We start from the raw sequence: 27241 nt of genomic DNA on the forward strand, positions 1-27241 counted from the left end.
TAGACCAAATAAATGAATTTTGTTATGAGTTGCACGATCTTTTATTTATGGTCTAAGATTGTGTTTATTCCGTGCAAGCAAAATTTATAAATTTTTCAAACTCAAGAAATTGCCCATAATTTTTGAAAAGTCTTCCTTCTTTCGATATAAGGAGACATTTGTAAAAAAATGATTAAAAACGTCCACATTATGCGGAGAATAGATCAAGTGTATGGAGTTTCGTTCTAATTTATGATCAAGTATCGTATACTGGGCTAGTGGTGTGCGTTGAAACGTTCGCCCCATGCCAACTGTATTTTTCTCACCTGTTTCACTTTCTGAAAAGACTCCTTTCAATCAAAAGCTTATTGTATTTGTCAACAGAAGCTTGTATTTTTAAATAATACAAAGAAGAAGCCGAAGATTTTTGACAAAAAGTTCATATCAGTTATATGTGTATGTAGTACAGATCTTATATAATTAATTGTTTGAAATTTTTGGGAGAAATAGTTATCTCAGTTTAAGAATATGGAAAAATTTTAAGCTTAATTGTAATGAAAAAAATTCTATAAGAGAAAAAAAAAAAAAAAAAAAAGAAGGCAATTACGCTTCCAAGAAAGCGGTAATTTCCGATTTCAGTTTTTGAGGACTGAATACACCACGCTCAGTAATAATACCGCTGATTAGGGAGGCTGGGGTCACATCAAAGGCAGGATTCCAACAGTTAATACCCGGTGCAGCTATTCTATGCTCACCGACATGAGTCATTTCGCGATCTGGCCGCTCTTCAATGATAATATGATCACCGCTGGGTATTTGCAAATCTATGGAAGTTAAAGGAGCAGCCACAAAGAATGGTACGTCATGATGTCTGGCAATAACAGCTATTTGATAAGTGCCAATTTTATTTGCCGTATCACCATTTGCGGCGACCTTTAATGCAAAAAAAAAAAACAAAAAAAAAAATTGTATTCGAATTTAAATGAATTGTTTTACGGCCTGAAAATAAAAAAAAAAAAAAAATTCTCACTCTATCTGCTCCCACGACGACGGCGGCTATGTTTTTGGCACGCAGTAATGCCGCCACCATGCTGTCCAACACCAATGTGGCCGGAAGTTGATCGTGTACCAATTCGTAGGCTGTCAAGCGTGCTCCTTGATTGTAGGGACGCGTCTCCGTGCAATAGACATGCTCTGCAATTAGCATCAATCATGCGTACAATATCAATATGAGAGCAAAAATATTTGTGAAAATGTGTAAAATATAATTTTGAAATAAGGGGAAAGAATGCAAGCAAGTGAATCACACTATCGCCAATTTTTAAATACCTAATTTTTTCAATTCATGTAATTTCCTAACAACACCTAAAGCAGTTCCATAGCCGGCAGTCGCTAATGACCCCGTATTGCAGTGCGTCAATATACGTACGGGTCCTTCTTTTTTCAGATTTTTCAATATAATAGACGCTCCATTAGCACCAATAGCCCTATTGTCGTCTATGTCTTTTTGGAGCATCGCTTCAGTCGCAGCCAAAAATCTAAATATAAAAAAAAAAAAAAAATTATTTTTCATTATCATAACGTAACGTAATTGTATAACGCTAACACACAATACGTATACGCATACCTTTCTTTCATTTGCTCAACATTAATACTGTCATCTTTGGTTAAATCATTGGCTAATGCTATCAGTTCGTCTGCGGCAATTTTCATATTGACCGCTGTCGGACGGGCTGATACTAAATAGTTTAGTTTTCCTTCAATTTCTTGACGCAATGTCTTTTTCGAATCGTATGTGTCTGGGAATATTTCAACGGCCAATGACAAGCAACCGACTATAGCGATAGCTGGAGCCCCACGTACCTAAAACAAAAAAGAAAAACAACAAATTAATAAAAAAACGAAGTTATCCAAAATCCCTTATTGAAGATAGTAATGTAATGCCCTGTTGTAACAAAAATTGATGTAAATTCGATTTATTAAGATTTTTTCATTTTTGCGGGGAATTTTCTGCAGGTTTATCAATCGATTATCAAAAGATATAAGTTTCGATGCGTTGATTATGTAAATATATGCATTTTTTGTAGAGTCAATCGATGCTTTTTCTAAACATCCTCGCCAATCGCCGTGGCTTCGTTATCGAAGTCTAGGCGCAAAAATACATTAGATTCTCACCATTTATTCACCTATGGATATAAAGCTTCCGTTTATCCGTATCCGCTTATCAATTTCTGAATAGATTTTTTAAATGGTTGCTATCAAATAACTTTCTCAGATTTATTCGCCATTCATATAAGGATTTGAAAATTTCGTTTAAGTAAATGCAACAATTTCACTACTTAATCATTAAGCCATTAATTCCAATTTGAACGGATTTGCGATGAAAACTCTCATCTTTCTCGATATATTCAGGCGTGAATTGCAATCGTTAAGCTGAGCTGCTCTTGCGAATGTGACTTTAATGGCAACAAGGATGAAATCTTTCAAAAATTCCAAACGATTTAATACAATTTCGCTCCGTTGTGTGTGTTTTTTCTTAACCGAAATGATGATGATGCACTTGTTTTATTTAGGGTTTTTATCTTGATACTTTAGCGTCATATGATATATGACAACTTTTTCTATGCGCAGCTAAACCTCCCTTTTTTGGCCAAGACATTTATATTAATTTTTCAAAATTTCAAAATGAAAATCATTAATTTCCTCAAACGATTCATTGTCTTCTAAATACCTAGCTGTAAAGCTGTTAAGCATTTTAAGAAGATTTCGTTTGTCTGTCATGTCATCGCCGATGCTTGCTGTTAGAAAAACGCGCTGTCTTCGTCTGAGAGTGAAAGCCAACATGAAAAGCATTGCTTTTGAGAAATGTGTATACATATATATATGCAGACATATATATATATATATATATATGTATATATATATATATTTGTCTGTCTAGCTGTCTGGTATGAAATTGTTATTTGTTGACTAATTAAATTTTTAAATGAATTATTTTAAATCGCTTGTAGTGCAAACCGTTTAAAATCATTTCGAACCTGCATCACATCACATCTGTATTGCACACGCAGACACATTTCTAAAAAGTGTTTTTGTTTTGCAAAAACTTAAAGATTTTTTTTTTTGCCTGTTTAAGCAACCAACGAACGATAGGCGCTATAATTTTGCAAGAATTTCAAAAATATTTCTCTAAAAGCTATGACATAATTGTTTGTAAAATATTTAAAATACATTTGAGATATTTTAAATAGAGATGTAAACACTTAAGAATAATTAAAAAAATTGCTTTATAACTAAGTTTACAAAAAAGCATTAAAAAATATTAGAATTCGTCGAAGCATATGCTATCTCCTCTCTCCTACAATGTTTGTGTACACAATTTCATATATCTCTCTCTGCTATATATCACTAAGAGATTCCGCAAGAGATTCGTTTCTAATATATTTCCAAGTCATCATCAAGCTTTCGCTAATGGTTCACTTGATCGATTTGCTAAACTTACGAAATTTTTACCTCATGTTTTGCGACACATTCTCAGACCAAATGGATTTAGGTAAATGGACTCGTAATATCATCGTTTATCCAGAATGTAACTGTAATGCTTCTTTGTAGCTTCGATGCACAAATTAATTGACAAAACTAATGATGGGGTACAATACGATAATAGACGATACTAAACAAATTTGGTGAAATGTAATAATGATGAGATCATGTTATGAAAATATATTTGATAATTTCGGATATTTTTTTACAAAGTTTCTCGTAAAAAGTTGGACTAATTTTGTTTTGCATAGCTAGATATTACTTGGAAGTTACTCTTAGTCTGAATCGCGAATATTCAACGACCAAATGAATAATAATTCTAAAGGTTACAATTAAAAATTATTCATAAACTATGAAATCGTAATCTATTAAAGATCTCTACTACTTGCAATTACTTAATAACTGAACTTTGGCGTACCGTGTCTAATTTCGTATTTCGTTCTAAGTTTATCTCTGCGAGAGATGACGAACGAATTTTGCTAGATTGACTCAGAATTTTACATTAATCGAAGGTATTATATATTTTTTCTATGGGCTATCCGCTAAGTATTGTTGAGTGTTACAACGGAGATAACACATTTGTCATACTGCATTTTTCGGGTATAGTATGCAGGCGTGAATATTAATAAATGATAAACAATTTATAATGTTACACGGAAAGTATCAGACTACATGAATAGACTGGCGTTTATTATTGTAACGGTACTTGTAAATAAAAGAAAAAATATACATGCTTTCTAAGTTAACGACGAAATAAAGCAGAGCCTATGTCCATAGGGAGCGTAAGCTGAAAAGTACCGTTGAGTTCAATGCAACTCAGGCTCAACGCACATGTAAACGTTCTCTGAGAAGTATGTTTATAATTCCATTTCATAAAATACGATAAGATGGCGGATTCTGAAATAAACTCGGGCTAATTATGTTGTAATACTCGAAAGGAAGTTAAAAAAAGGAGTAAAGAGACATCAACATATAGTCCGCTCGAAGGTGTAAAATATTTTACAAGTCTTTTGGAAACCTAAGATCTTAGTGCTTACTTTGAGTAAACGTAGAAAGTAATTATTATACGCTTTTGCTCTAGAACTCTGGAAAGTGCCTGATATGTGGGAGGTTTTGAATCAACTCTACCGTGCCTCCTCTTACTCGCCTTTCTGATTATCTGTAAGCATTACCGTTTCTTACAACTTCAACATCATAGGTATTGCACTCGCTGCTAATAAGTTACAAACTGAAGAAAAAACACTGTTAACAATGTTTTTAGCAAATGCGGTAACAATGAGTTAGAATATATTGGGATGTAAATGAGTTTCGGTATGTTTCTCACCTGCATCTTGTTAATAGCTTTCCAACCATCTTCAACACCTTTAACAGCTAAATATTTGGATTGCACTGGTAACAATAGTTGATCAAGAATTTCCAGTTTCCCGGGTGCATACTTTACCGATTGTAATGGCATAATTTCTATTTACAACGTTCTTTTCTGCAAACGCTTAAGAAAATAAGAAAAAATTTTTATGAGTATGTGCATATATATATATATATATATATATATATATATATAAATAAACAAGTAAATATGGATTTAAAAAAATATACAAATTTCCTTAGAATTGAAAAATCTTTGTTGACGTAGTGAAGCAATCATCAGATGATCAGCACGTAGCCATTTAGCTTAAAAAATTGATATTAATATCCTTTTTTTTTAATCCTACGCCACTTATAGTACTGAATACCCAGAAGGACTTGATATACACCGATTGATTGGTACAAGCTTGCCGGACTATCTTGTTTGCTTATCTTCAACGTACAAGCCGCACGAAACCTAATCAAAATATTTCCGATGAGACCACTTTTTCGATCACTTTCCCCCGATCCCCTTATTTTGAAAACTCCATGTTTGGAATAAACATAGAGTGGTATAGGATATTTGATGACGCGCCGTGGCCCACTATAGTCTTTTTACTTGTTTTCTTCTTTAACTTTCTTTATGTCCTCCGATGCACTTAAAAGAAGTTAAGCGACTTTTCTAAAAAAGAAACTTAAGAAACGAAATTTAAAATTTTCGAAATGGAGGCTTTAAATATTTGCATAATTTAAATTTCTTAAAGACGAGAGCAATAGCTCACCATGAACAATGAATCATTAAAGATTATCGATTATTTGTGCCAATCTTTGTGGAAGAAGAAAACAACGAATGATAAGCTTTACAGAGGACATGCGGTAAGATAAACAACCGCATTAGCTTCCCAAATCAATATCTTATGACTGGGAGCGTAAACCAAAAATATGTCGGTAAATCAACTCAGAATTTCAAGTTGACCGCTGGACGAGCCATCTCATATAACAGATAAGTTGTCTTATCTTTTTCCAAATCGGAATTTAACTGGACACAAGATTGGAGAAATTTTTCATTGTACTATTATTTCATAATACATCCCGATGTAACGGAAAAAAAAAGACCTTTCATTAAAAACACATTAAACATAGGGAAGTCACTTTTCCCTGCTTGAACAATGCGGATAATGACCAGTGGATGTACTGCGATATCCAAAGCGTAAAAGATCACCTTACGGATTAGATAAATCATAGAGTTTCATGGATGTCCATGACGTCCCGGCTTACCTCGCTTTCATTAATAAGAAACGGAAGTAAAGAATCATCATACGGACAGATGGTCTGGTCAACTAGAGTTTCCTTATTGGTTTAGTTTTGTAAATATTCCTTGCAGCCATTGTCACTTGATAAGGTACGTTTATTCCTACGCTACGCCTTTATTGGTATAACTATACTTTTGCAAAATTGAACTAAAAACATAAACAACTCAAAGTCCCAATTAATTATGATTAACTAAAATAATAGTAACGAGTGCACTGATAATTATATATTACATCGTGCTAAACTAAGTTCGTTGTCTTTAAATCATAACCTAAGAATTAAAAATGAAACTGTCTCCGCCATATGGTCGCATACGTAGGCTTATTCTGATATTCCGAAATGTGTAGCATTAGTTCAGCTCATGAAGCGACGGACGCTCAACCGCCCAATATTTCTATTTATGCGTTAATGTTGAGAAACATTGGAATCAGCTTGCACATCATCGCTTGACCTTCTTCTATATCAGCTCTTAATTGTATAGCATAGACTATAAAATGGAACAGGAAGTAATTATGAATACAAAAACAATCTTTTTAAGCATTGTGAGTACATAAGAATAACACGCTGTAAAAATATTGCTTTTATCAACAAATGTGATGCCACAAAAAATCAGTTTTTTTTTTTTTTTTTTTGCTTTTATTTCTGGACTCACTTTCATATCATAAAGAAATTGTACCTAAATTTTTCAAGTCTTTTTAAGTTATTAAGTATTAAGAAAACAAATATTTTATTAAAAAAATTGTACTTTTTTTTTGTTTCGTTTTTCCGCTTAACAGCGCCTCGACTACACTTTTTAAACACAACTAACTAAAATCTCTTGTTATTGCCAGTGAAATTCATAGATTTTTTTTCATTTTTCTTTAATAAAATAGCAACAAAACAAATTCATTACACTTGCAATGAGCTTCTATTTCAAATCAAATGCTCATCTAGTACAGATTATTTGTCTGTTTATTCATACTCAGATTAAAGACAGGATGAACACACGAACGAACGAACACACACACACACACACACACACATAGGTACATACACGGTCATTACAATGATAATGACGATGTTGATGAGGTAGTTATTTAATTTGTATTATATTTGAAAGAGTACTCCTCCTCTAGATAAGAACACAACACATTTCTATAGTCGCTGAATATCTGAGCATTTATACGATTGACGGTAACAAATAAAACGTTTAATCTTCATGTCAAATTTTTATTATAGAATAAGATGTTTGTTGTTATTTTGCCAATAGTCGATGATTATTGTTTAACATTTGGTATATGTTAAGGAATTTTTAATATCTTGATGGCGCGAAAATAAATTTGCATTAATTACACCAGCCCTATATATACATATATATATATGTCTTTATATATATATATATGTCTCTTGCAAAATATTGCTCAATCAACAAATTCATAATGATTATAAACATCGAACTGATAGATGATCTATTATGAAATGATTTCACAAACATTTTCTACCCCTTGCCTCGGCGTGTATATGAAGCAAAGAAGAATATAACATGCGCCGTTATATTTTGTAATAAGGTGATCGCTGACTTGAGGAGAGGACGCTATGAAACTCTCCTTAGGATTGATCAACCCAAAAGCAATCAATGTTGTCAAAGTTTCCTAAAAAATTAAGATATTAGTTTTTATCTTTTTAAAAAAATGCTCATTCAAAAATATAACAGAATAGAATTTAAGAATACTGCGATAAGCTTGAAAGGAGAGATGTCTTAAGAAAAAGTTAATCAAGTTAAATTCTCAAGTTGTATTTTTGAAATTCCTTAATAAGAAACAATCAAATTACTTAGTTTCGCAAACTTAAATAATAACCATATACGTCGACTACAACATTCAATACGCGAAGTGACTTTAAGATATTCAAAACTTCGAACGAATTAAAAGGATTTTAGAAAATGGAGCACGGTAAGCGAACTTATTACAGCGAATATTAAAAGAAAAACATATGCATACATTCTAGCCCGTTCCAGTGAACGCTCGAAACAAATCGTACATCAGAAGTTTCTTAAGTAATTTACCATTATTTTCTTCGGAGCTTTTGTCACTTTTTTTTAAACGGGACACGGTCGAAACTAGAGTTCAATGCCATTTTCAAATTTGATTTGTTCCAAGTGTCAAATTTCTACTTTTTCTTCTTGTCTAACGGATACCATGTCCTTGAAAGCATTTCTCTTTCATTTTTTTTCCTTGACGTTCAATTAAAAGCAAATAAGATCCTTATCTCGTGGCATATGGAAAAATGTTTATTCAACATACACTTGGCATGGAAGGCAATATATAAAATGTGCATATGTTACTAAAGAAAGCTGATTGCAGAAAAAGTGAAGAAAAATTTTGCGATATAGAAATCAATTTTTTATGAATCAACTGGTGGCTGTTATACATAATCATGATTTGCGATGACGTTGAAAATTAGAAAGTAAAAAACAATTGTACCAACACAGTTCACGAAGTAGATAGATAATATTGCAAAAATGTTTTATGCAATTAACCGGAAATTAAACTTCTTTATTTGTTTAATCAATGCCGTGCAGTGACTTCGACGTTTCGAAGTAAGTTTCTTTTTTACCTTTAGATATTGCTTTCCCCGTATATTTATCTTTGTATTATATGTATATGTATGTATACACTAAAAACAAATCTACTTAAATTACACTATATTTTGCTGTTAATTAACTAATCAACCGGTCTTTGTTACAGCTTTAAAAGTAATTTTATCAGTTTTGCTTTGTTACACTTTTTCTATCTTCCGTGCTAAATGTTGCCAGAAGTAACAATTTTCGGTTTGAGAATATTTATGTGGAATCTATATTGCAAATAGGTAAAAAAATTGGCATTAAATGCAACGTTGCTTTATAATTCTGTGGATTTTATTCTTGCGCCTGGATTTTGTTGTGCATTAAAGAATATTTGCTTTTTTAAAATTTAATTTAATAATTAAAATGAAACCGCAATCAGTGGAAGTGACTTATCCACAAATGGAAACAATTTGTCGTTTGTGTTTAAAGGAGAGCGAGGGCACAATACCTATATTTCCCACAGCAAAAGAAGCCCATAAACTAGCTGGAAATATATCTATATCGATGCGCATAATGGCTTGTGCTGCCTTGGAGATACGAAATTCTGACGAATTACCTAAAAAAATATGTTCCCCATGTCGCTATCAGTTGGAAAAGTCATATTATTTTCGCAAACGCAGCCAAGCAGCTGATGTCAAATTGCGCAAACATATACGCCTCTTGAATATGGGCAAGATTAGTAAAGTGTTCATTAAGGATGATGATGAATATGATGACGATGAAGTTGAATTTGAGGACTCTTTGAAATTTATAAAAAGAGAGGAGGAAGAAATGGCTAAGTTGGAGGAACAAAAATACGAAGATTGGAAGCAAAAAATGAAGCAGGAGCACGAATTGGAACTGTGTAAATTTAAAAAGCAATTCAAAAAGCAATGCAAGGACGAATTGGAGAGAAAGATAACACATAAATTGCAAATCGAATTCGAAAGTGCACGTGGCGAATTGCAGCAAGAATGTTTAAAAGAAGCTAGAGACCAAGTACGAGAGGAAGTCATAAAGCAGTGTCGAGAAACGGAAGTGAATTCTCTTCTAAACGAGTTGCAGTCCTTTCTAAATAAAAGAAAGGATCTAACAAAAGACCAAGAATTTCAAGAAGACATACAAGTCAGCATATGCGAGATGGGAAAGCGATCTAACCCCACACCTGTCTCAAATGCACATAAAATTAGATTGTCCGCTTTAAACAAATGCAATTCCCCGACTTTTGAAATTCTGAAAGTCGAAACGGAAAATAATATTGAAAAAGAAGATTTAATTAAAAACGAAACATCGGATTCGTCAACCGAGATCAATCATAACAACGAACCAGTTAACCATAGTAGTAGTAGAGATGACACCGAAAGTGAAACTGAATATTTCAATTATGATGATCGTGATGAACTAATGGCTGGAGATGATCAACATTGCAGTCCAGACGACGTAGCTGCGATTAAAGAGAATAGTCTCACAAATCCAGACGAGGATTATCAAAATTTGACAACGGATGATGAGCAAACGGACAATAATGATGATACTCAGCATGCCACCACTTCGTATCAAAGTAAATCATTTTTTCATTTCATAAATATGTAGTAAGTTTCTTCTCATCTTCATAGTTGACGATGACAATGGAGAAATAGTGTTTTTCAAAAAGTCTTCCGGCGTAACTACTTTAATTAAAGCTAATGAAGATAATGTTATAACTATTGACTTTCCGGAAGGAACAAATGAAAAAAATGTCACTCTTATGGATATGGATGAATTATGCCATAAGAAAGAGGTAACGGCTCGAATATACTTGTATTTACTTTCAAAAACATCAAGAATCAATTTATAGAATGCAGAAATTAGAAAGGATTCGACGACTAGCACCCCCAAGACATCAATTGCACGTAGAAACACTACGGGCTGTGCGTCTACGTTAACGACTACCTCGACAACAGTCCATACAACTATGTTAACGAAGACGTACAGTAAACCATTAAGATACTCCATCACTAATACGGCAAAAACATTTAAATGCGAAGACTGCCCAATGGCATTTTCAACGAAAACCTCAATGGAAAGACATGCTCAAGTGCACAAGAAAACAGTGCTAACTGGCATTAGCTATCAGTGTCCTGATTGTCAAATAGTATTGTCGTGTAGTAGTGCGTTAAAACGTCATATGGTTGCACACTCGGCACACAAGCCCTTCAAATGTGGCGAATGCGGAAAATCGTTTAGTCAAAAAGAAATATTGAAACGTCATCAATTTACGCATACTGATCTTAAACCACATCCGTGTCCGCACTGTGAGAAATCGTTTTCACAACGACTCTATTTAACGCAACACGTTAATCGCCATCATCTTGAACAGCCGCGTGTTCAGCAATACTGTTGTCATCTATGTCCAAAACGTTTTATACACGCGTCGGGCTTAAGTCGACATTTAGCTACTCACAACGGTGTAGCTTTTCAGTGCTCCAAGTGTAATCGTACATTTGGCGACCGTTCTTCGGTTAGACGGCATATAATCAAAATACATAATGATACAACTATTAAAGCCAGTCCTTCAACATCAAATTAAATCAAAAAGAGAGAGAGGGAGAGAAAGAGAGAGTACCTTTCGTTTATTATCATTCTATATAAATCGGTAAGTTATTATTAATGTACTAAATGTGAATTGTTTATTATATAGAATTATATAATTTTCAACAAATTTGTTTTTCAAGATTTTCTTTTACATAATAATAATTTAATTTGCAAATTTTTATGCATTGCATTCGTTAATGCAGATTCATTACATAATTTCTCTTAAGGGTCATTTCATATGAATAGAATAATTAATATACATCAACAAGCAAGGCGTACATAGTTTTATAGAGTTTAGTTTTAGTTTCGACGACAAATTTATTACCAACTATTTAATTGAACAAGTTCTTCTCTTTCTTTCTATTGAGAATACTTTTTTCTTTCAGACACGAAAATTACTTGAGAAACAATAAACAAAATAAAGAATTTTTATGTTCGATATAATTTTTTTTGTACAAAAAAGACAATGATAATAAAATATAACAACAAAAAACAAGTTGACGAGATATTTAACAATTATTATGACAGATTATAAATTGTGTGAACGTTATTTTTTTTTAATAACAAATTACAAAATTAGCTTAATTTACACTTAAAATATTATTATTAAACATGCCCTCTTAACTGGGCACTATATATCTTAAAGCACCTTAAACATTTAAGAATGATTTTAATATGAATGACTGATTTTTTTTTCTTGCATTTGCTTTAATTTTAAATGATATAAATATATATAACAATTATAATAATACGCATAAGAAAAATACAGAGATACAGATAATTGGATGAATTAATTTTTAATCGGAATTGGTCATGGAAGAACGTTGAGATTCCAAGGTGTTGGAATCGTTACGATTGCGTAGCATACGCGGCTGGCTAGAGGCAAAGTTGGAAAAGTCTTTCATAACATCTTTATATGTTTCGTCTTCACCGTTGCCTTCATCGCTGAGGCCAATCTCATCGTTAAGACGCGTTAAACGTAAACTAAACAAATATATTAAATACATTTTATTATTAAACTTTCATTTACGCAAGCATAATTTACATTGACGTACGTACAGTGTAACAATATCAGCATTACGTTGATCGACTGCTATATCCAAAGGTTTCTTACCATCGTTCGCCTCTATATCATATTTGGCTTTATGTTTCAAAAGTAAATACACCTGAGCTATATAACCTTTCGATGTAGATATATGCAAAGCACTAAGACCGTTCACGTCCACACTGTCAATAGGTATTCCATTCAATAGCAAATACTCGCAGGCCATAACAGAACCCTTGTATATGTTTATTAAATAAAATTTGACATTGGAATTGAACTATTTTCAACTTACCGATAATACCGCCTGATGTAAATAAGTACGATTTTGATCTTCCGAATTTCGCCAATTCTTATCGGCTCCCAAAGCGAACGCCATACACATAACCGGCAAATTATGGGCAGCTGAAGCTTTATATAACATAAGATTTGCATCTAATTTATTAAAAAGTGCTTCATCGATAATTTCCGGTTCATTTTCGCCGTCTGTTGATTCCTGATCAGAACCTAATATGCCTGGTGCTTCATAAGTTTCCAAGCTTAATTCGTCTCCAATTATCAATAAGTCTTCCCGTGAAATACTTAAAGACATTGATGGTATATTAAGAGATTCGTCGTCTTCATCTTCATCGTTTATAGGATCGTCGGAAGATTTTGAACTGGAGCGCTGACGTTTTCGACGTCTAAATTTTTTAACTGCCCACTTTCGCGGAGCACCTAAAGAAAGTGTTGCTCTCTTACTGATATCATTACTAGCGCTATCTATAGAGAGCACCTCTGCAGTCTCGCTCGATAATAGATCATTTGGCTTTGGCATTGGACACGCGAAACGTTTCTCCACATATTTAGCTTTGATCCAAGCTTCCCTAACGGTAATATCGCAATTTTCTGTAGCCGCTTTCAGTTCGCAATTTTCACCAATTCGGGCTTCATAAATCCGATTGACAACCTCGTTACCCAATTCCATCATAACTTTAATATTTTCAGTTTCCCAAGCGTCTAAGGTTAGAGATCGCACTTTACTGTAGTGTACGCCCAAACTCCGATGAACACCAGAACATTCTATGCATAAAGTAATCCCTAAATTAATGGAAGCCCAGCGTGGATCCGAACCACGGCAATCACAGCATACTGCGTTACCCGGAATTTTCAGGAATTGCTCCCAGTGTCTATAAGAAAGAAATAAATGATGATCGCGTGCCTCTGCTTAAGCACACATAGTTAACAAACATACACTTTTCTTTTGGCATTTAACGGATTCGTATTTAACGAAGACTGGGGTCGGGAATGTTGACTATCATGTTGTATGGCCGCGCCTATACTCCTCTGTAAAGCCGATATCCACATGGCTAGCAAATCAGCTGAATCAGCTTGCAATATATGAGACCTACGACATATGAAATGATGAGCATTTTTCTTTTCACGATTTCAATTATTATTATTAATCTTACTTCGCGGGTGATATAACTTCAAAACAAAAACGGCGATCACCATCGTTAACTGGTCGGACGGTGCAAATACGTAAATCTTCTTCCATCACGGAGAATGAGTCCTCGTTACAGCGTTTTCTGCAATTCGAATCCAAATCACTTCAGCGTTACAGAACACACACAATCACATAAGACAAATCAAATCAACAATAGACACAAAACATACAAAATACAAATTCAAAAGTTGAACATAAGCCAAACGAAAAAATTGATGATAATAATTTTATTATTTCATTTTATTTTATTTTATTTTATTTTATTAATATAAAATTCAAATACAAAGGACAATCACGCTGCTCACATACGTATAAAGAAAACAACAGACCAGAGTAAGTTTTTTTTCGGGATAATAAAATTCATCAAGTATATTTAATATTTAATTTAAAATTTGAAAGCGCAATAATATTCTACTAAACTCACCTGTACACTAATTGGTTATCGCTGAGATAGAACCAACGACGGCACCAAGTCTTAAATCCTTTCGATTTCTTTTTGAATAAATAACCCTCGATCTTATTCGAAGCACTGTTCGTGTTCGAGTCATTGAAACTATTTACACTCATGTGACGATTTTGCATCGCCTTCTCCAGCTGCTGATATTCGCAACGCATTGCATTCAAATCTTCGGTAATAGTTTTAAAAAAAATATCAAAATCGTTGCACAAATCGAAACCTTGATGATAATAGGTGACGCACGCTTGATAGTAATCGAGTAACTGAAGGGAAGAAAAAATTTCAATAATATTTAAGTAAGGATTGACAGGAAGTAAAGATTTTTCGTTCATCGTTTACTTTCTCACATATATGTTTATAAAATATAAACAACAAAAAGTTAGCTTGAAAGGAATTTTTTTTTTTTTTTTTTTTTCGAATTGAAGTTATGGCTACTTATAGAACAAAACGGAATAAAAAACTACAAAGTAAAATTCGATACGTTTACTCCGTTTGCTACATCCTATGTCGCTTGTGATAAAGGGTATATTCAGTTGGTGCGGACATATGGAACGCTCTGAAGGTCTTTCACTATACTTATCGATACAAAATCATTTTCTGTTCTGTTCGTTTGTCTGTTCATCGGCCTATACATGTATTTTTGTGTTCAAGCTGCAAGTCGCAATTTCTGAGATATTTCGATTACATTTGGACCTTGGGCCTGGAACGAATGCTATTGAAAATGGTCCGGATTGGTGCACGCTTTCGAAAACTTTTAATTTTAAAACTTTCTCGGCAAAAGTAGCTAAGTGGTAATATTTCGGCATTGCAAATTGGTGTGAAAAGTTTGGATCGGTGGTGAGAATTTTTTGAGGCCTCTCCTACGGAATCGTTCCTACGAAAATGGAAACTTTTTATGGGAAAAAGTTCGAATTTCCAATATTTCATGATCAAAATTAGCTCAAAATAGTAAATTGACAAAGAAATTTACCTTACTGAATTTGGACCACGTTGGTCCATCATTTCATGGATACCAGCGCATATAAAGATTCTTATAAGCCCTTTTTTAGCCCAAAAAAGGGAATTGTTTATTCTTTTGCGATGAAAATTTGTTTATGATAGTACTTAAATAAAAAAATTAGGTGGACCTAATTGGAACCACATGGATCTATTTCTTGGCCTCATTCCATATAAGATGTGCCATGAGTAGGGTCTGAAAAAGGATTAATTTTTAAGATTTTATGATGGAAATCAATGCATAGTAGGGTTTCAGCAAAAAAATTAACGGTAGGTAAACTTGAATAAAATATGTCTAACTTTTTTTTGGACTTCTGCGTACATATTGGCATTGTTACGAAACGCAAATTCATACTTTTTAGAGTAGTATTACCAAAAGGAGCGAATAGGTGAAGTAGTGTAGAGTATGTAATAGTTGACGTTGCCCGACTTTAATGTTCTTACTTGTTTTTTACATACTTTTCTTTTCTAAATTTTAGGGCAAATGTGTTAGTTGTGTCTTTCTCAAGTACATTTATATATTGACATATGTCAAAGGTAATTACAGTTTTTTAAAATTCATCGATAACGATAGAAACGCACAATCGTATTCAGTGATAAACAACATTTTTTTACTTGTTTAACAGCATCGTTCAGCTAAGGTAGGAGTGCATTATTTTATCGTATGTAGAAGACGTGAGAAAGAAAGGACCATGTCTATTCTATTCTACTCTATTCTATTCTATGAAAAAAGTTGCAGAGGCTCGTTGCTGAATTTCAACCTATTGGAGAAGCTTTCAGATTTTTTCTACATAAAGATTTATGTGAGTTTGCTTGGCTTCAAAGAGATAATTAAGGAGAAATAAAGCCGACAAAGTCAGATAATTCATATATATTCACGCCTACCATCTCAAATGATGCCGAATCAACAATTTCAGGATAGTAATCAGACATTAATGCAATAAGTAGTAAAGCAATCATCGACCAATTATACGGCGACATGGAGAGCGTTCAGCTGGAAGTTACGCGAAAAATTCGCAAGTTATTTTTTTTGTGGCCCAAATCTGCCGATTGAACAAGTCATACAAAAAGGCATCTTGTTCGCTTTCTGAAAAACAACTCAATTGGGGCTGTTCGGACGCTGAGAAAAATATAGCATTAGACATATCATAATAGACGAAAATCGTCATAGGAACAGACGCAGTGCCCATATTTATTGAATTACTTTTCACACCGCACCACTGCAAGCGCAGGCTTTGGCTAACATAGTTGGGGATTTTCCGGCCTGTAGACATGTCCTGAGTAACAATGAAAGTTTAACAATAGCGTTATATCAATTTTTCCTTAAAAGGCCAATATTCTCTCTCCTGGGAAAGATATCTATGTAGATATCTATACATGTAATTATTAGAATTTGAATATATAGGTAAAGTGTCAATCAGATGTTGGCGTTTAGAAGTGTGTCGAAAATCAAGTTATGTTTCAAGCAATGTCTACTTTAGTTATATCGCAAGACATATTCTAATTTCTGCCAATTTTTTTGAAACAGATTTGGAAGACGCTTCAAAAATTAGTTCAAATCAAATATTTTAAGAATATTTTCAGTCGTTTAGGATAATTATTCTATCTGTTGTTATCATTGTCCCCACAATAATGATGGTCGCGTTGTATTTTGTAGAGGATACAAGTCAATATTCGTAACATGTATATGTATGACAAAGACGACGCGGTACGAGGGGTAACAAGTCAGTTTTGCCGCCAAATGTAACGGGCTTCCCTATGAAAAAGTTCAATGAGAAAAGCGGACTTAATGCGAACATTTTGCATATTTGAAACATGAAAAGATCTTAAGCAACACTTACCGTTGATAATATTGAAGGTACTTTACGCGACTGTACCAATGTTATGTAGTTGACATAGTCTAAGGCTGTGTGTTGGAAACAAGATTTAGTTGCTGATAAAATATTGGCCGCTTCCTGTACTTCCTGTGTACGATTTTTACTCGCCTAAACACATTAGAGAACACGAAACACAAAAACATACACATACATAATGTAAGTAAGTGTTGAAGCATGCATATAAATTAAATAAAATAAACATTAAATTTTTTTTTTTTTTTTTTGTATATTGATTCATACTTGGAATTGCACACACCCATGCATACACATTCACACTTGCATTCGTCATGTTTTTTAATTTAGAAGAACATACTTGAGCATTTTTTATTAGTGCATTATCATAGCCTTCGGATACTTTTAGGAAATGTCCTTTATAATCTTTCACTTGATTAATATCATCCTTAACGAAGACAGATAAATTTTTTAATACCGTACGAGTGGCTTGATCCAATAGAATGGTATGAAATTTATTCATTTCCTATAAAAAGAATAAACAAATGAAATTACATACATGCACATACATATATATATATATATATATATATATATGCATATATAATAGATAACTAAAAATGAGTGTACAAGCAAATAATCACACATTATACATGCATATATACATGCATGCATGAATGTAAATCGATTCTCTTTAAGAAAATAAACAAACCTGAAAACAATGTATCAGCTTTCCCAAGGCATTATGAGCATTTTTATTATCAGCAAAATGCTGTTGTAAATCCCACAGAGACATTGCAAATGCACTACAAAAACAATCAAGCAACTAATTTTTAAAGGATTATGAAACAAAATTCAAATCTGTTTACCTTTGATTTTTGACATACTCTTTGCCTGAGTCAACAGCAATATTGCACAATTTGATGATTTTATCTAAACGCTGCTCCAAATGTTCGATATCGGTTTCTTCTTTAGAGATGAATTGTCTGCACGTTAAGAAGAAAGAAGTGGATATGAATAATAATTAAAAATCTTTAATCCTATCTTAAATGCATGCTAGGGAGAAAGTCTTTAAATTCTTTCTGCAGCAGTCAGTTTATAGCTACACTCGTTCGTCGTTTTACGCGGCAGCAGAAATGGTGTTCAAAGAATGGTTTAAAGTGAGAAAGGCGAAAAACGAGATCCAAGAGCCATTAAGACAAGGAACGAAAATACAAAAATGATGAAGATGAAAATATGAAAAGCGAATCCATACCGTGTAAGTCAACCAAAGGATTGAACAGAAAATACGAGCATTACATTCATTACGATCGCGTAAAATGGAATAGAGTACAATACGAAGATTAATGATTCTGGTTCGCTCACTTTAAATGCAATTATAGTAAAAGACGTTTTAATTAGCAGAAAGAGCTTTTAATTAAAAATCCCCTTCTTTACTAGATAAGCATCCATCTAACTACTCCTATCCATACTGCAGATGATAGTCTGCATTGCGATTATTATTAGTATTATTCCCACCACAGCGAGTATTAAGTTTGTCTCTCCCTTTCTTGCATCTAGGAAAAAATACATGTAGAACGTAATATACGATTCGCATAAATGTATAGTTTAACATCTATCGCTACCATTTTGGGATACAATACATATTAGAGAAAAAAATTAATTCTCTTTTTCTTGCGTATAAATCGATTAAGTACTTAAAACTTAAGCGTTATATTCGGCGGGGGACGAATTTCGCATACTTACCACGCTTGGTCCACTTAAATTAATGTATTAAGCGGCCACCATAATTAAATTAAAACTAACGCACTTTATCGCAGTCTACTCTCCAACTCCTTTCATTTGATACCTATATCGAAGGTATTTTTTAGAAGACATTTATCCACTAAGTCGTGACCTCTACTACACTTAATTTAGAGTTAACACACTTAGCTTAACGCACTCTACTCTCCAAGTCCTTTCATTTGATACCCATATCAATGAAAAAATTAGTTCACTACATCGTGATGTTCGAGATATTTTATTTGGAACTTAGCTTGTCGCATTCTACTCTACAAGTCCTTTTATTTGATACCCATATCAAAATAATTTTAAACATTCTGTCTTGTTTACCTTATGATAATTAAGCGTAAAACTTCAAAAAAATAAAAAAAAGAATATTTAATCACTTGCAACTTTGCAGTGGTATCGACGATTTTTTCCCAAAAAATGACTTTTATATCAAAAGTTATTAATTAATTCTTATATTGCGCTTAGAAATGTCGAGTAAAAGAAAAAGTAACTCATAGAATTCTAAATTTAAAAGATCTGCAGTAACTCTATATATAACCTTTTCCGCAATTTTACTCTTTCTCTGCTTTAGGAAAATCGATGTGATCTATAAGGTTATGTTGATTAAATACCATATGCCATGATTTGAATGGTTTATCAAGCTGTAATTTGCCTTGAAAGTATATTTTCTTATTCCTTATAATTGAGAATCAAAAACTAGAAAGTGATAACAAAGCCAGGCATATCTTTCGATAAAAGTTATTAGTGCCTATCAAGCTTTACTCCGTTTCGATAATGTACTGACAATATTGAAAAAAAAAACATGAGATTAACTTAGTTTAGTGTTCAATAGTGTTCTTCAGTTTAACTGTTAAAAACGAAACATTTTCGGTAATTGGTTTAATGTATCATATGCTTTAATTGCGGGAGTCAGTTAATCCATTATCTGCTTTGCGAACTTCATTTAGAAGTCAATCATCACACACTTTGCCGTCCGCAAAAATGAAATTTCAAGCAGAAAATTTCAACATAAGGCAGTATATATATATATATATATATATATATATATATGTATGTATATGTGTTTTAATTAGGACAATGAATGTTTGTATTGCTGCAATATTAACGCAGTAGAATAATCCGTTATGTTTTGCCGATTCGATTTGCCAAGTAATTTATCGTGGTTAATATCTAAGTCGTCTGAAATGTTTTTGTGTTGTTCGTGTTTCTTATAACACACATAATTTCCCAGATGAAGATACATTTTCGTGCAAGGCACATGAACTAGAAACATAGAGATAAATACACATATAAATTCATATAGTCGTACGCTTGTATGCTCCCAAATGATGAATAAGTCTCTAAAAGTTGAAAGCGCTTAATAATTCACACAAACACTGACAGTATTCTTAATAAGAGAGACAATATTAGGTTTCATTTAAGCCGAATTATTTACACCCGCCATGTGATAGCATTTTCAACTCATATATATATTTCAAATGAAATATAGAGATATGTTCATGTTACATCAAAACGCGTATAGAGAGGAGGTGAAAGTGTTTTTACTAATTAGCATATCTGATCAATTTTCCCTAGTCAACGTAGTAGTAGATATGATTCCTTCATGAATACGGCCGAAAACCAAGATAATTTCAAAGATATATTAAAAATGACATACGTCATTAAATAGATATTATAATGACGTAACTAACTGACTAGCAAACACTGTTTGTCGAAATTAGTTACCTTATTTGTTTTATTCCCATCTTCATAAAAGGTGCCGTGACTTTGGCAAACAGAAATATAGAAAAACGCGCATACATCCATATGGACAAACATATGTACTCAATATGCATATAATTTATTACACTAAATGATGTTTTAGATATTATACGTCTAACGACAAGGTTAATATAATGTCTAGTGAGTTACAGAAATTTTTTGCTACGAAGCATCCGTTGTTAGTAAGCATCAAAGTCATGGAAATACATAATCATGTTAAGTGTGAAGAGACAAAGAATTAAATTTGCGCACATTGTTGCCGCTATGTTTGCTATATAGACGGGAGAAAATTGTCATCAAATCTTTACAATGACCACGTAATTTATTCATAATCATGCTGCCATTAGGAACTAATACCTAGAATAATAATGACATGATAAATAGATAAGAAAATTTCAACAAAAATAAAAAATGAATTAACAAAATACCAAGTAAAAAAAAAAAATATTGAAAATCCACATTCGCTTCAATGGGAGCCTTATAAAATAGATATGTGTGGTTTGGTAGAAATTACGCCTATTCTTAAGTAAGTTGACAATGTCTCAAAACTAAACTTTATGGATGCTAAGAACTTTCACCATAGACAACCCTTATACATATTCCTACGGTATCAAAGTATGCAACAGCAAAAAGTTGCAAAATAGGGGCGTTGCTTGGTCATTACTTTGTCTGCCTGGATTAACTGCCTGTAGCTGCATTCCTATCGAAATAATAGTTATTAAAACTGTTTTTCTTTTCACAATTCATCTAACTACATAAAAATGTTTGACTGTTAAATAATTTTCGCAACTTACCTAAATCTAGGCGAATCCTTTAAACATTCCTCAAATTCTATAGTGGTTTTCATTGTTATATTTGATTGGCCGTAACACAAATTTTTCTCTTGATAAAACACTCGAGTTTGTTTAAATGATTTTATTCCTGTATCCCCGAAACGACTGGATGATTGATTTCATTTAGTATTAATTTTCAGCTGTTGCGCTTAATTATCCTGATAGCAATATATATATCCTCGAAAATTCCTTTGCTATTTAAATAAGATTCACTCTCTTAATTAACTCATACAGATATACAATCTCTTTTTACGAATATTTTCCAGCTTTTGCACTTGTAAACTTTACACATATTTTAAACTAAAACTTTTTCTTTTGGTTTTTTAAAAGTAATATGCAAAATTTGAGCTAGTTTTTTCCCAAAGTTATAATTTCTATAACGTTATATCTATAGATTTATAAATATTATATCAAAAAATGCTAACAAACTATTCTATTTCGCAAAAAAACACGCAACTTGTAATAAACATTAGAAACTATCTCGACGTACTCGTTTTCACACAGAGTTGCATTAATCAAGTACTTTAAAAATTATCTTTTATTTTATGTGGGTAATTATACTTTTTTTTTAAGCATTAACAAAATTGATTTGACTTTGACTCGGTAAGAGATTTATTCCCATAATAGAAAATATATATGGCGGGTTTTGAAAAATCACTTTTCTTCGGTGACTCAAATCGAAAGCAAAGAAAAACTGTTTCCTGACCTCGTACAATATTGCAAGAGAGCTGAAGCAACTTTTTAGACTATCATTTGCAAAAGTGAATTTTGCGCATAATTTATAAAATGTAGAAAGTCAATAATTTTTTAAATTAATGATGCATTTGCGTTAATCACTCTAGAACGTAAAAAGCGTTTACAGTAAAACGGGGAAAATAAAAGTACTACGGTTTTTTATACATTTTTCTGTAATGTTTAATTCATCTAACTTTATCTATTTCGTTGAAATATCGTAATAACATATCGTATTCACTTGTAAACTTTGCACAGCTTTAAATTTGTAATCATAAAAGTAAAATAAGTAAAGCTTTGGCAACCTTGCCTTTAATCATAATTCTTTTAATTTTTAAGAAGTTCTTAACTAAAATGCTAAAAGAGTTAAATATCGTAGAATTTGAAGTGAAAATTATGATTTATATAGTTCGCGAAATAAATTAATATTATCATGGAAGCAATAATAACATAATATATTAAAAAAAAACGAACAGGTGCACACATTTGTAGTTGTCGGTGTAGAAAGAGAAGTAGTGAGCAATAGTAAAAGTGGTAAGGATCGAACACAGACAGAAAAAGGAGGCGTACAATAAATAATAATTTTCAATAATGAAATGTTATTTTATAAACAAAACACGTACGATAGGGCATACAACTAATCACGCCAAATATTTTTAATTGCAAAAGTATTTTGTGTACTGGAGAATTCTGGTTCTTATATATATATGTATGTTCTTATGTGAAGTTCTTATATGCATATGTATGCATATGTTTGTATAATATATAAACATATATGTATATATATATATATATATATATATACATCTAAAGGGATTAGTACAACTATTGTTCTGGATTATATATTTTAACGTCTAGCGGAAACAAATCTACATTTTTCCTTTGTTCGTTCATGTTTAGTTACGGTATTCAGTCCATTCTTAAAAGGTCGTTACCCTTCATTACAACGCAGTATTGTGCTAATTGTTTGCATTTAAATCCGTCATATATCAAATTGTAGAATGTGGAAGTGTCATAAATGTGGCAAGCCAGTTTATTTTGGTAAATTAAAGCAGGAATGTCTTTGTTCAATATTTTAAAGTAAGTTTATGGAAATTTTAGCGGAACGTAAGCAGTCCTTAGGTTATGACTGGCATCCGGAATGTTTAAGATGTGAAGAATGTGGTAAACGTTTGAATCCCGGACAACATGCAGAGGTAAGTAAGCTCTTTTATGCAAATGCAAATTAGTTTAGGCCCGAGTTTTTTCTTTCCATTGTTTTAGCATAAAGGAGTGCCTTATTGCCATGTACCATGCTATGGAGCTTTGTTTGGGCCTCAACTGTTTGGTCATGGTACACGTGTAGAGTCGCATAAAAGTTTCGGCCTTAGGGGAATTCAAAGGTCTGGACAACAATCGGGACCTGCTTTGCCACGTGATCATTTAGAGTCAAAGTTAAAGGTACTATAATGCAATTTTTTTCCATTTTATTAAATAAAATTCAAACCTTTATTCTTTTTATTTAAGGTTTACAATCAATTCTATGACAATAAAAGCATGGAAATACGTAGCCGTGAAGTGAATAATCGGTTAATCTTAGAGGGAGCTTTACGGGTTTACTGGGGTGTGCAAGGGGTTATACATCTAAAGGAAGATGACGATCAGCGTACCTTTGTTGTGCGCAAAAGAAACTCTTGTCGTTTATCCAAAGCCGAAAACGTACGTTTTTTCTTATATTGTAATATAATCTGTTATTTATATAACCTCGCATTGTAGGATAGCCTGTCGGATAAGGAGAATAACGAAATTAGCGATTCCTACGAAGCCGCTACCACAACTAGTGACCAAGTGGAAGCTCTTTCTACTGATGTATCACTAAGTGAAAGTATGACTTTCGATTCTTGCAGTCTTAACGAATATCCCGATTTACCAACTACACCTGAAGAAGCTTCTGCCATTACCACTGGTAATGTTGAAGCGTTAACCAATGGCGCAAACTCAGAAGACACTGAGCAATCGTCTTCCACTATCACTCTAGCTGATTCTCAATCAAGCACTATAAATAGCAGTTCGACAAATTGTATCAGCTCTACGCTGCCTTCGAAGTTAGATAATTTGGAGAAACTAGATTGGGATGAAATTGATGACCTATTGCAAGTGGAGAGACGCATTAGTGAAAAGGACAAAGTTTACGAGACTATGCCAATGCGTTTACCTTCCAGTTCCCCGCAAAATTCTTCTTCATCAACCCCTTCCAATAGCTCACCGTCTAAAACTTTATCACACCAATTAAGTACGGAAAGCAGTAATATTGAGGCGTCTTCCATTAGCAAGACTTCTTCTTCATCTAATAACTCTTCACCAATTTCAACCACTAGTGCCACTACTTCTTCGGATAATTTCCTTACAGCCACTGCCTCTCTAGCAACAATCACTACAGAAACTAGCACAAATGTTAATGCCACAACATCCACTACCACTATAGATAACTACGAAACTTCTGATGATGCCACTCTTAAACCAATGGATTTTGAGGATTTTAAACGCAGTGTTCATCAAGACTACGTTAACGGTGCCAATTCTTTTCAAGATCCCGCTGATGACACTCTTAAGCGCAATCAGCCTATTGATCCATCCCGCATACATGATTCATTAAAATTATACAACGCGTCCGAAAATGCAATGAGTAAAAGTTTCAATTGTGAGCATGCACTTAGGTCAATAGATGCTTCTTTTATCCATGATACACTTTCGTTCAAAACGGAACGATCAGCTCAGAAACGTTTACCCTATCCTCTGCAAAAAAGTGGCTCTGCGCAGATTCAAATTTTAACAAACGGGCGTTACGAAAAAGGCATTAATCGTTCTAAATCCGGACCCTCGTGTATCGATTATTCGGACAGTGATGATGATGATTCCACATTAAAACCGCAAAAACGATGTGCAGGTGGCCATATTTCGGCTACAATACGTAAAAGCGATATACCTCCCCGTTTTATACAAATACAAATGAATTGTTATCCCAAAGATGGTGCGAGTGATTGTGATTCGTCTGGTCGTCAAGATAATCCACGGTCATTGGCTTCTACTAATAGTGGTGCTGTAGGCGGCGACGAACTAACGCAGACAGAAGAAATGTTTACTGCCGCCTGTGGTACTCATTCTAACTCAACGCGTCACGAGACCACTGATCAGCCAAATCTCGAGGAACAACCGTTGCATATAACAGAAGATGGTGTTGTGCTAAGGAGACCACCTCGGACGGGTGCATCAGCCATAAAAAGGCGCAGTGGCAATAGAAGGTTAGATTTTAACAAAATTACTTTCCTAAGAACTTGTGTCAACAATCTTTTCCTTTTTTTTTACAGATCTCGCACTAAACTGAAACGTCGGTGTTCAATAAACGGTCACTTTTATAATCGTGAAACCTCGTTCTTTACGCCGCCTTACGGTTCTCAAATGTCTGTGTGGGTCACGTCATTAGTAACCACTCAGGAAGTTATCAATTTATTGTTGGAAAAGTATAAGGTTGATAGTCCAGCTGAGAATTTTTCGTTGTTTATAATACGCGACAATGGAGAACAAAAGCGTCTCAAAGAAACCGAATATCCTTTAATAACGCGCATCATGCTCGGACCGCATGAGGATGTAGCTAAATTATTTTTGGTAGACTCTCGTCGAACCGACGAAATAAGGTTAATTTTTCTGAAAACTCTCCAAAAATGTGGTGAAAATAAGTTCCTTATTTATATTCTTAGTAACGAAGTTGCTCAATTTTTGAATCTGTCACTGCCGGAATGCCGTGCAATTTTGGAACGCTACGATCAAGAGATGGAGCGTGAAGTCTCAAAGATTAAAGACAAGTGAGTTTATTTTTTGCATGTACTTTTTTATTTTATTATATGATCTTACTTTTTACAGATTTTCTGAATTGCGTCGTCGTATTATTACGCGCATGGAATCTCTTAAAGTACATTTATAAATATTATTTTCTCAAAAAGTTACGTCTCACAAATGTTCGTTTTTTTACATTTTATTTTCCTTACTTCAAAAGTCCTTTTTCACAATTAATTTTTCATTTGCCACCTTAAGTGGAGAAGAAGGTTTAGAATTGTGTGTATTTGTTGTAGAATTTTCAAAGTTCCATATTAAAACCCGTAATTCTTGAAGGACCTATTATCATGTGATAATTGCTTTAAACCATCCGCGCACCCTTGGTTACCTTTTGGCTAGAAATAGAGGACATACATGAATTCTGACTTCATCCTCAAATATCGGTATGTCAGTATTTAGATGAATGAAAAGATTACGTCTGACGTTAAAATGACATAACTTTGTTTATACATTTTCAATTTTGGTTCAATCATTTCCCGCTCTTTGAGTTTCATTGCATAGTGAGTTTAAAAGTAGTTCATTAAATGCCACATCAGAACAAGTATCAAGCTCTATAGCCTGTAAAAAATCTATTAATTTGTTCAATAATTGATAGGGCTGGGTTGGGTATCTAAAGTCGCGTAGACAAACTTCAGTCTTTCCTTATATGTTTATTTTGAGCTTTGTAACGAACAATTAACAAGTGTCATGTTTTCCTTTTTTATTTTTTAATATTTTTATGCAATTTTGTTAATTTACTTAAGTCCTCATTTACATTTCAATCGCACATATGTTTGCATATTTAATTAGAGCTAAAGTTCGTGATGAAAATCATTTACAGTTAATTTTTACCTAAATCCAAAAATTGATGATATGTAGTAAACTTTATTTTATAAAATATACACAGAAATGTTTTTAAACAAAAACCAAAAATTAAAATAAAAATGACAAAAAAAAAGTAATTATTTATAAATAAAAATCGAAGATGGAAAATGTAAGAGAACATCCTTCTGAACACAAGAGAGTTGTGCAGAGAGTCAAAAGCGACTTTAAAGAAGTACAAATTAAGTGAAGTTTACTAAGAAGCATCATTCTGGCAAATATATGATCTCTCCGTACATTAGTCG

At 33.1% G+C, this 27241-nt stretch overlaps 4 protein-coding genes across 11 annotated transcripts; 2 read left to right on the plus strand and 2 right to left on the minus strand.

The window, feature by feature from the left end:
* Positions 1 to 510: 510 nt before the first annotated feature.
* On the minus strand, positions 511 to 8875 carry LOC119638190 (methylthioribose-1-phosphate isomerase). 4 transcript variants are annotated; one of them, XM_038034843.1, is made up of 6 exons: positions 8773 to 8875; positions 4847 to 5011; positions 1607 to 1842; positions 1309 to 1517; positions 1010 to 1173; positions 511 to 912 (listed from the first exon to the last, which is right to left on the minus strand). In XM_038034843.1, exons 2-6 carry the CDS (start codon positions 4976 to 4978, stop codon positions 583 to 585), a joined length of 1071 nt encoding a protein of 356 aa, XP_037890771.1. In that variant the 5' UTR covers positions 4979 to 5011; positions 8773 to 8875; the 3' UTR covers positions 511 to 582. The 4 variants fall into 4 exon arrangements, with proteins under 4 accessions (XP_037890771.1, XP_037890773.1, XP_037890770.1 ...); XM_038034845.1 differs by lacking the exon at positions 8773 to 8875 and adding an exon at positions 6830 to 7021 and having other exon boundaries at positions 4847 to 5002; XM_038034842.1 differs by lacking the exon at positions 8773 to 8875 and adding an exon at positions 6830 to 7020.
* Positions 8876 to 9092: 217 nt separating this feature from the next.
* LOC119638193 (zinc finger protein 808) lies at positions 9093 to 11756 on the plus strand. The gene is made up of 3 exons (XM_038034851.1): positions 9093 to 10322; positions 10378 to 10541; positions 10599 to 11756. Exons 1-3 carry the CDS (start codon positions 9146 to 9148, stop codon positions 11328 to 11330), a joined length of 2073 nt encoding a protein of 690 aa, XP_037890779.1. The 5' UTR covers positions 9093 to 9145; the 3' UTR covers positions 11331 to 11756.
* Position 11757: 1 nt separating this feature from the next.
* On the minus strand, positions 11758 to 21920 carry LOC119638191 (arf-GAP with coiled-coil, ANK repeat and PH domain-containing protein 2). Of its 5 annotated transcripts, none has more exons than XM_038034847.1 (11): positions 21492 to 21920; positions 18015 to 18131; positions 17858 to 17951; positions 17450 to 17671; positions 17158 to 17301; positions 14288 to 14583; positions 13829 to 13945; positions 13612 to 13764; positions 12673 to 13546; positions 12395 to 12615; positions 11758 to 12319 (listed from the first exon to the last, which is right to left on the minus strand). In XM_038034847.1, the coding sequence occupies exons 1-11, from the start codon at positions 21542 to 21544 to the stop codon at positions 12133 to 12135; spliced, it is 2478 nt and encodes an 825-aa protein (XP_037890775.1). In that variant the 5' UTR covers positions 21545 to 21920; the 3' UTR covers positions 11758 to 12132. The 5 variants fall into 5 exon arrangements, with proteins under 5 accessions (XP_037890775.1, XP_037890774.1, XP_037890776.1 ...); XM_038034846.1 differs by having other exon boundaries at positions 13829 to 13966; XM_038034848.1 differs by having other exon boundaries at positions 13829 to 13966; positions 17507 to 17671; positions 21492 to 21919.
* Positions 21921 to 22560: 640 nt separating this feature from the next.
* LOC119638208 (serine-rich adhesin for platelets) lies at positions 22561 to 26971 on the plus strand. Its single transcript, XM_038034873.1, has 9 exons — positions 22561 to 22796; positions 23163 to 23303; positions 23364 to 23458; positions 23526 to 23702; positions 23769 to 23960; positions 24018 to 25543; positions 25610 to 25936; positions 26000 to 26104; positions 26163 to 26971. Exons 2-9 carry the CDS (start codon positions 23264 to 23266, stop codon positions 26221 to 26223), a joined length of 2523 nt encoding a protein of 840 aa, XP_037890801.1. The 5' UTR covers positions 22561 to 22796; positions 23163 to 23263; the 3' UTR covers positions 26224 to 26971.
* Positions 26972 to 27241: the final 270 nt, after the last annotated feature.

Source organism: Glossina fuscipes, unplaced genomic scaffold (genome assembly GCF_014805625.2).
Source record: "Glossina fuscipes isolate IAEA_lab_2018 unplaced genomic scaffold, Yale_Gfus_2 85, whole genome shotgun sequence".
Lineage (NCBI taxonomy): Eukaryota > Metazoa > Arthropoda > Insecta > Diptera > Glossinidae > Glossina > Glossina fuscipes.

What these genes read in the sequence shown, in the direction of transcription:
- LOC119638190 (XM_038034843.1), bottom strand. Translation starts at nt 4,978, where the DNA reads ATGCCATTACAATCGGTAAAGTATGCACCCGGGAAACTGGAAATTCTT. An exon ending in AAGCTATTAACAAGATGCAG is followed by an intron (nt 1,843 to 4,846) that starts GTGAGAAACATA and finishes TTTTTGTTTTAG; the next exon opens with GTACGTGGGGCTCCAGCTAT. An exon ending in TCGTCGTGGGAGCAGATAGA is followed by an intron (nt 913 to 1,009) that starts GTGAGAATTTTT and finishes TTTGCATTAAAG; the next exon opens with GTCGCCGCAAATGGTGATAC.
- LOC119638193 (XM_038034851.1), top strand. Translation starts at nt 9,146, where the DNA reads ATGAAACCGCAATCAGTGGAAGTGACTTATCCACAAATGGAAACAATT. An exon ending in TGCCACCACTTCGTATCAAA is followed by an intron (nt 10,323 to 10,377) that starts GTAAATCATTTT and finishes TCATCTTCATAG; the next exon opens with TTGACGATGACAATGGAGAA. An exon ending in AATTATGCCATAAGAAAGAG is followed by an intron (nt 10,542 to 10,598) that starts GTAACGGCTCGA and finishes ATCAATTTATAG; the next exon opens with AATGCAGAAATTAGAAAGGA.
- LOC119638191 (XM_038034846.1), bottom strand. Translation starts at nt 21,544, where the DNA reads ATGAAAACCACTATAGAATTTGAGGAATGTTTAAAGGATTCGCCTAGA. An exon ending in AGCTGATACATTGTTTTCAG is followed by an intron (nt 17,672 to 17,857) that starts GTTTGTTTATTT and finishes TTCTTTTTATAG; the next exon opens with GAAATGAATAAATTTCATAC. An exon ending in GTGTGAATGTGTATGCATGG is followed by an intron (nt 17,302 to 17,449) that starts GTGTGTGCAATT and finishes TAATGTGTTTAG; the next exon opens with GCGAGTAAAAATCGTACACA.
- LOC119638208 (XM_038034873.1), top strand. Translation starts at nt 23,264, where the DNA reads ATGTGGAAGTGTCATAAATGTGGCAAGCCAGTTTATTTTG. An exon ending in ATCCCGGACAACATGCAGAG is followed by an intron (nt 23,459 to 23,525) that starts GTAAGTAAGCTC and finishes CCATTGTTTTAG; the next exon opens with CATAAAGGAGTGCCTTATTG. An exon ending in GTCTCAAAGATTAAAGACAA is followed by an intron (nt 26,105 to 26,162) that starts GTGAGTTTATTT and finishes TACTTTTTACAG; the next exon opens with ATTTTCTGAATTGCGTCGTC.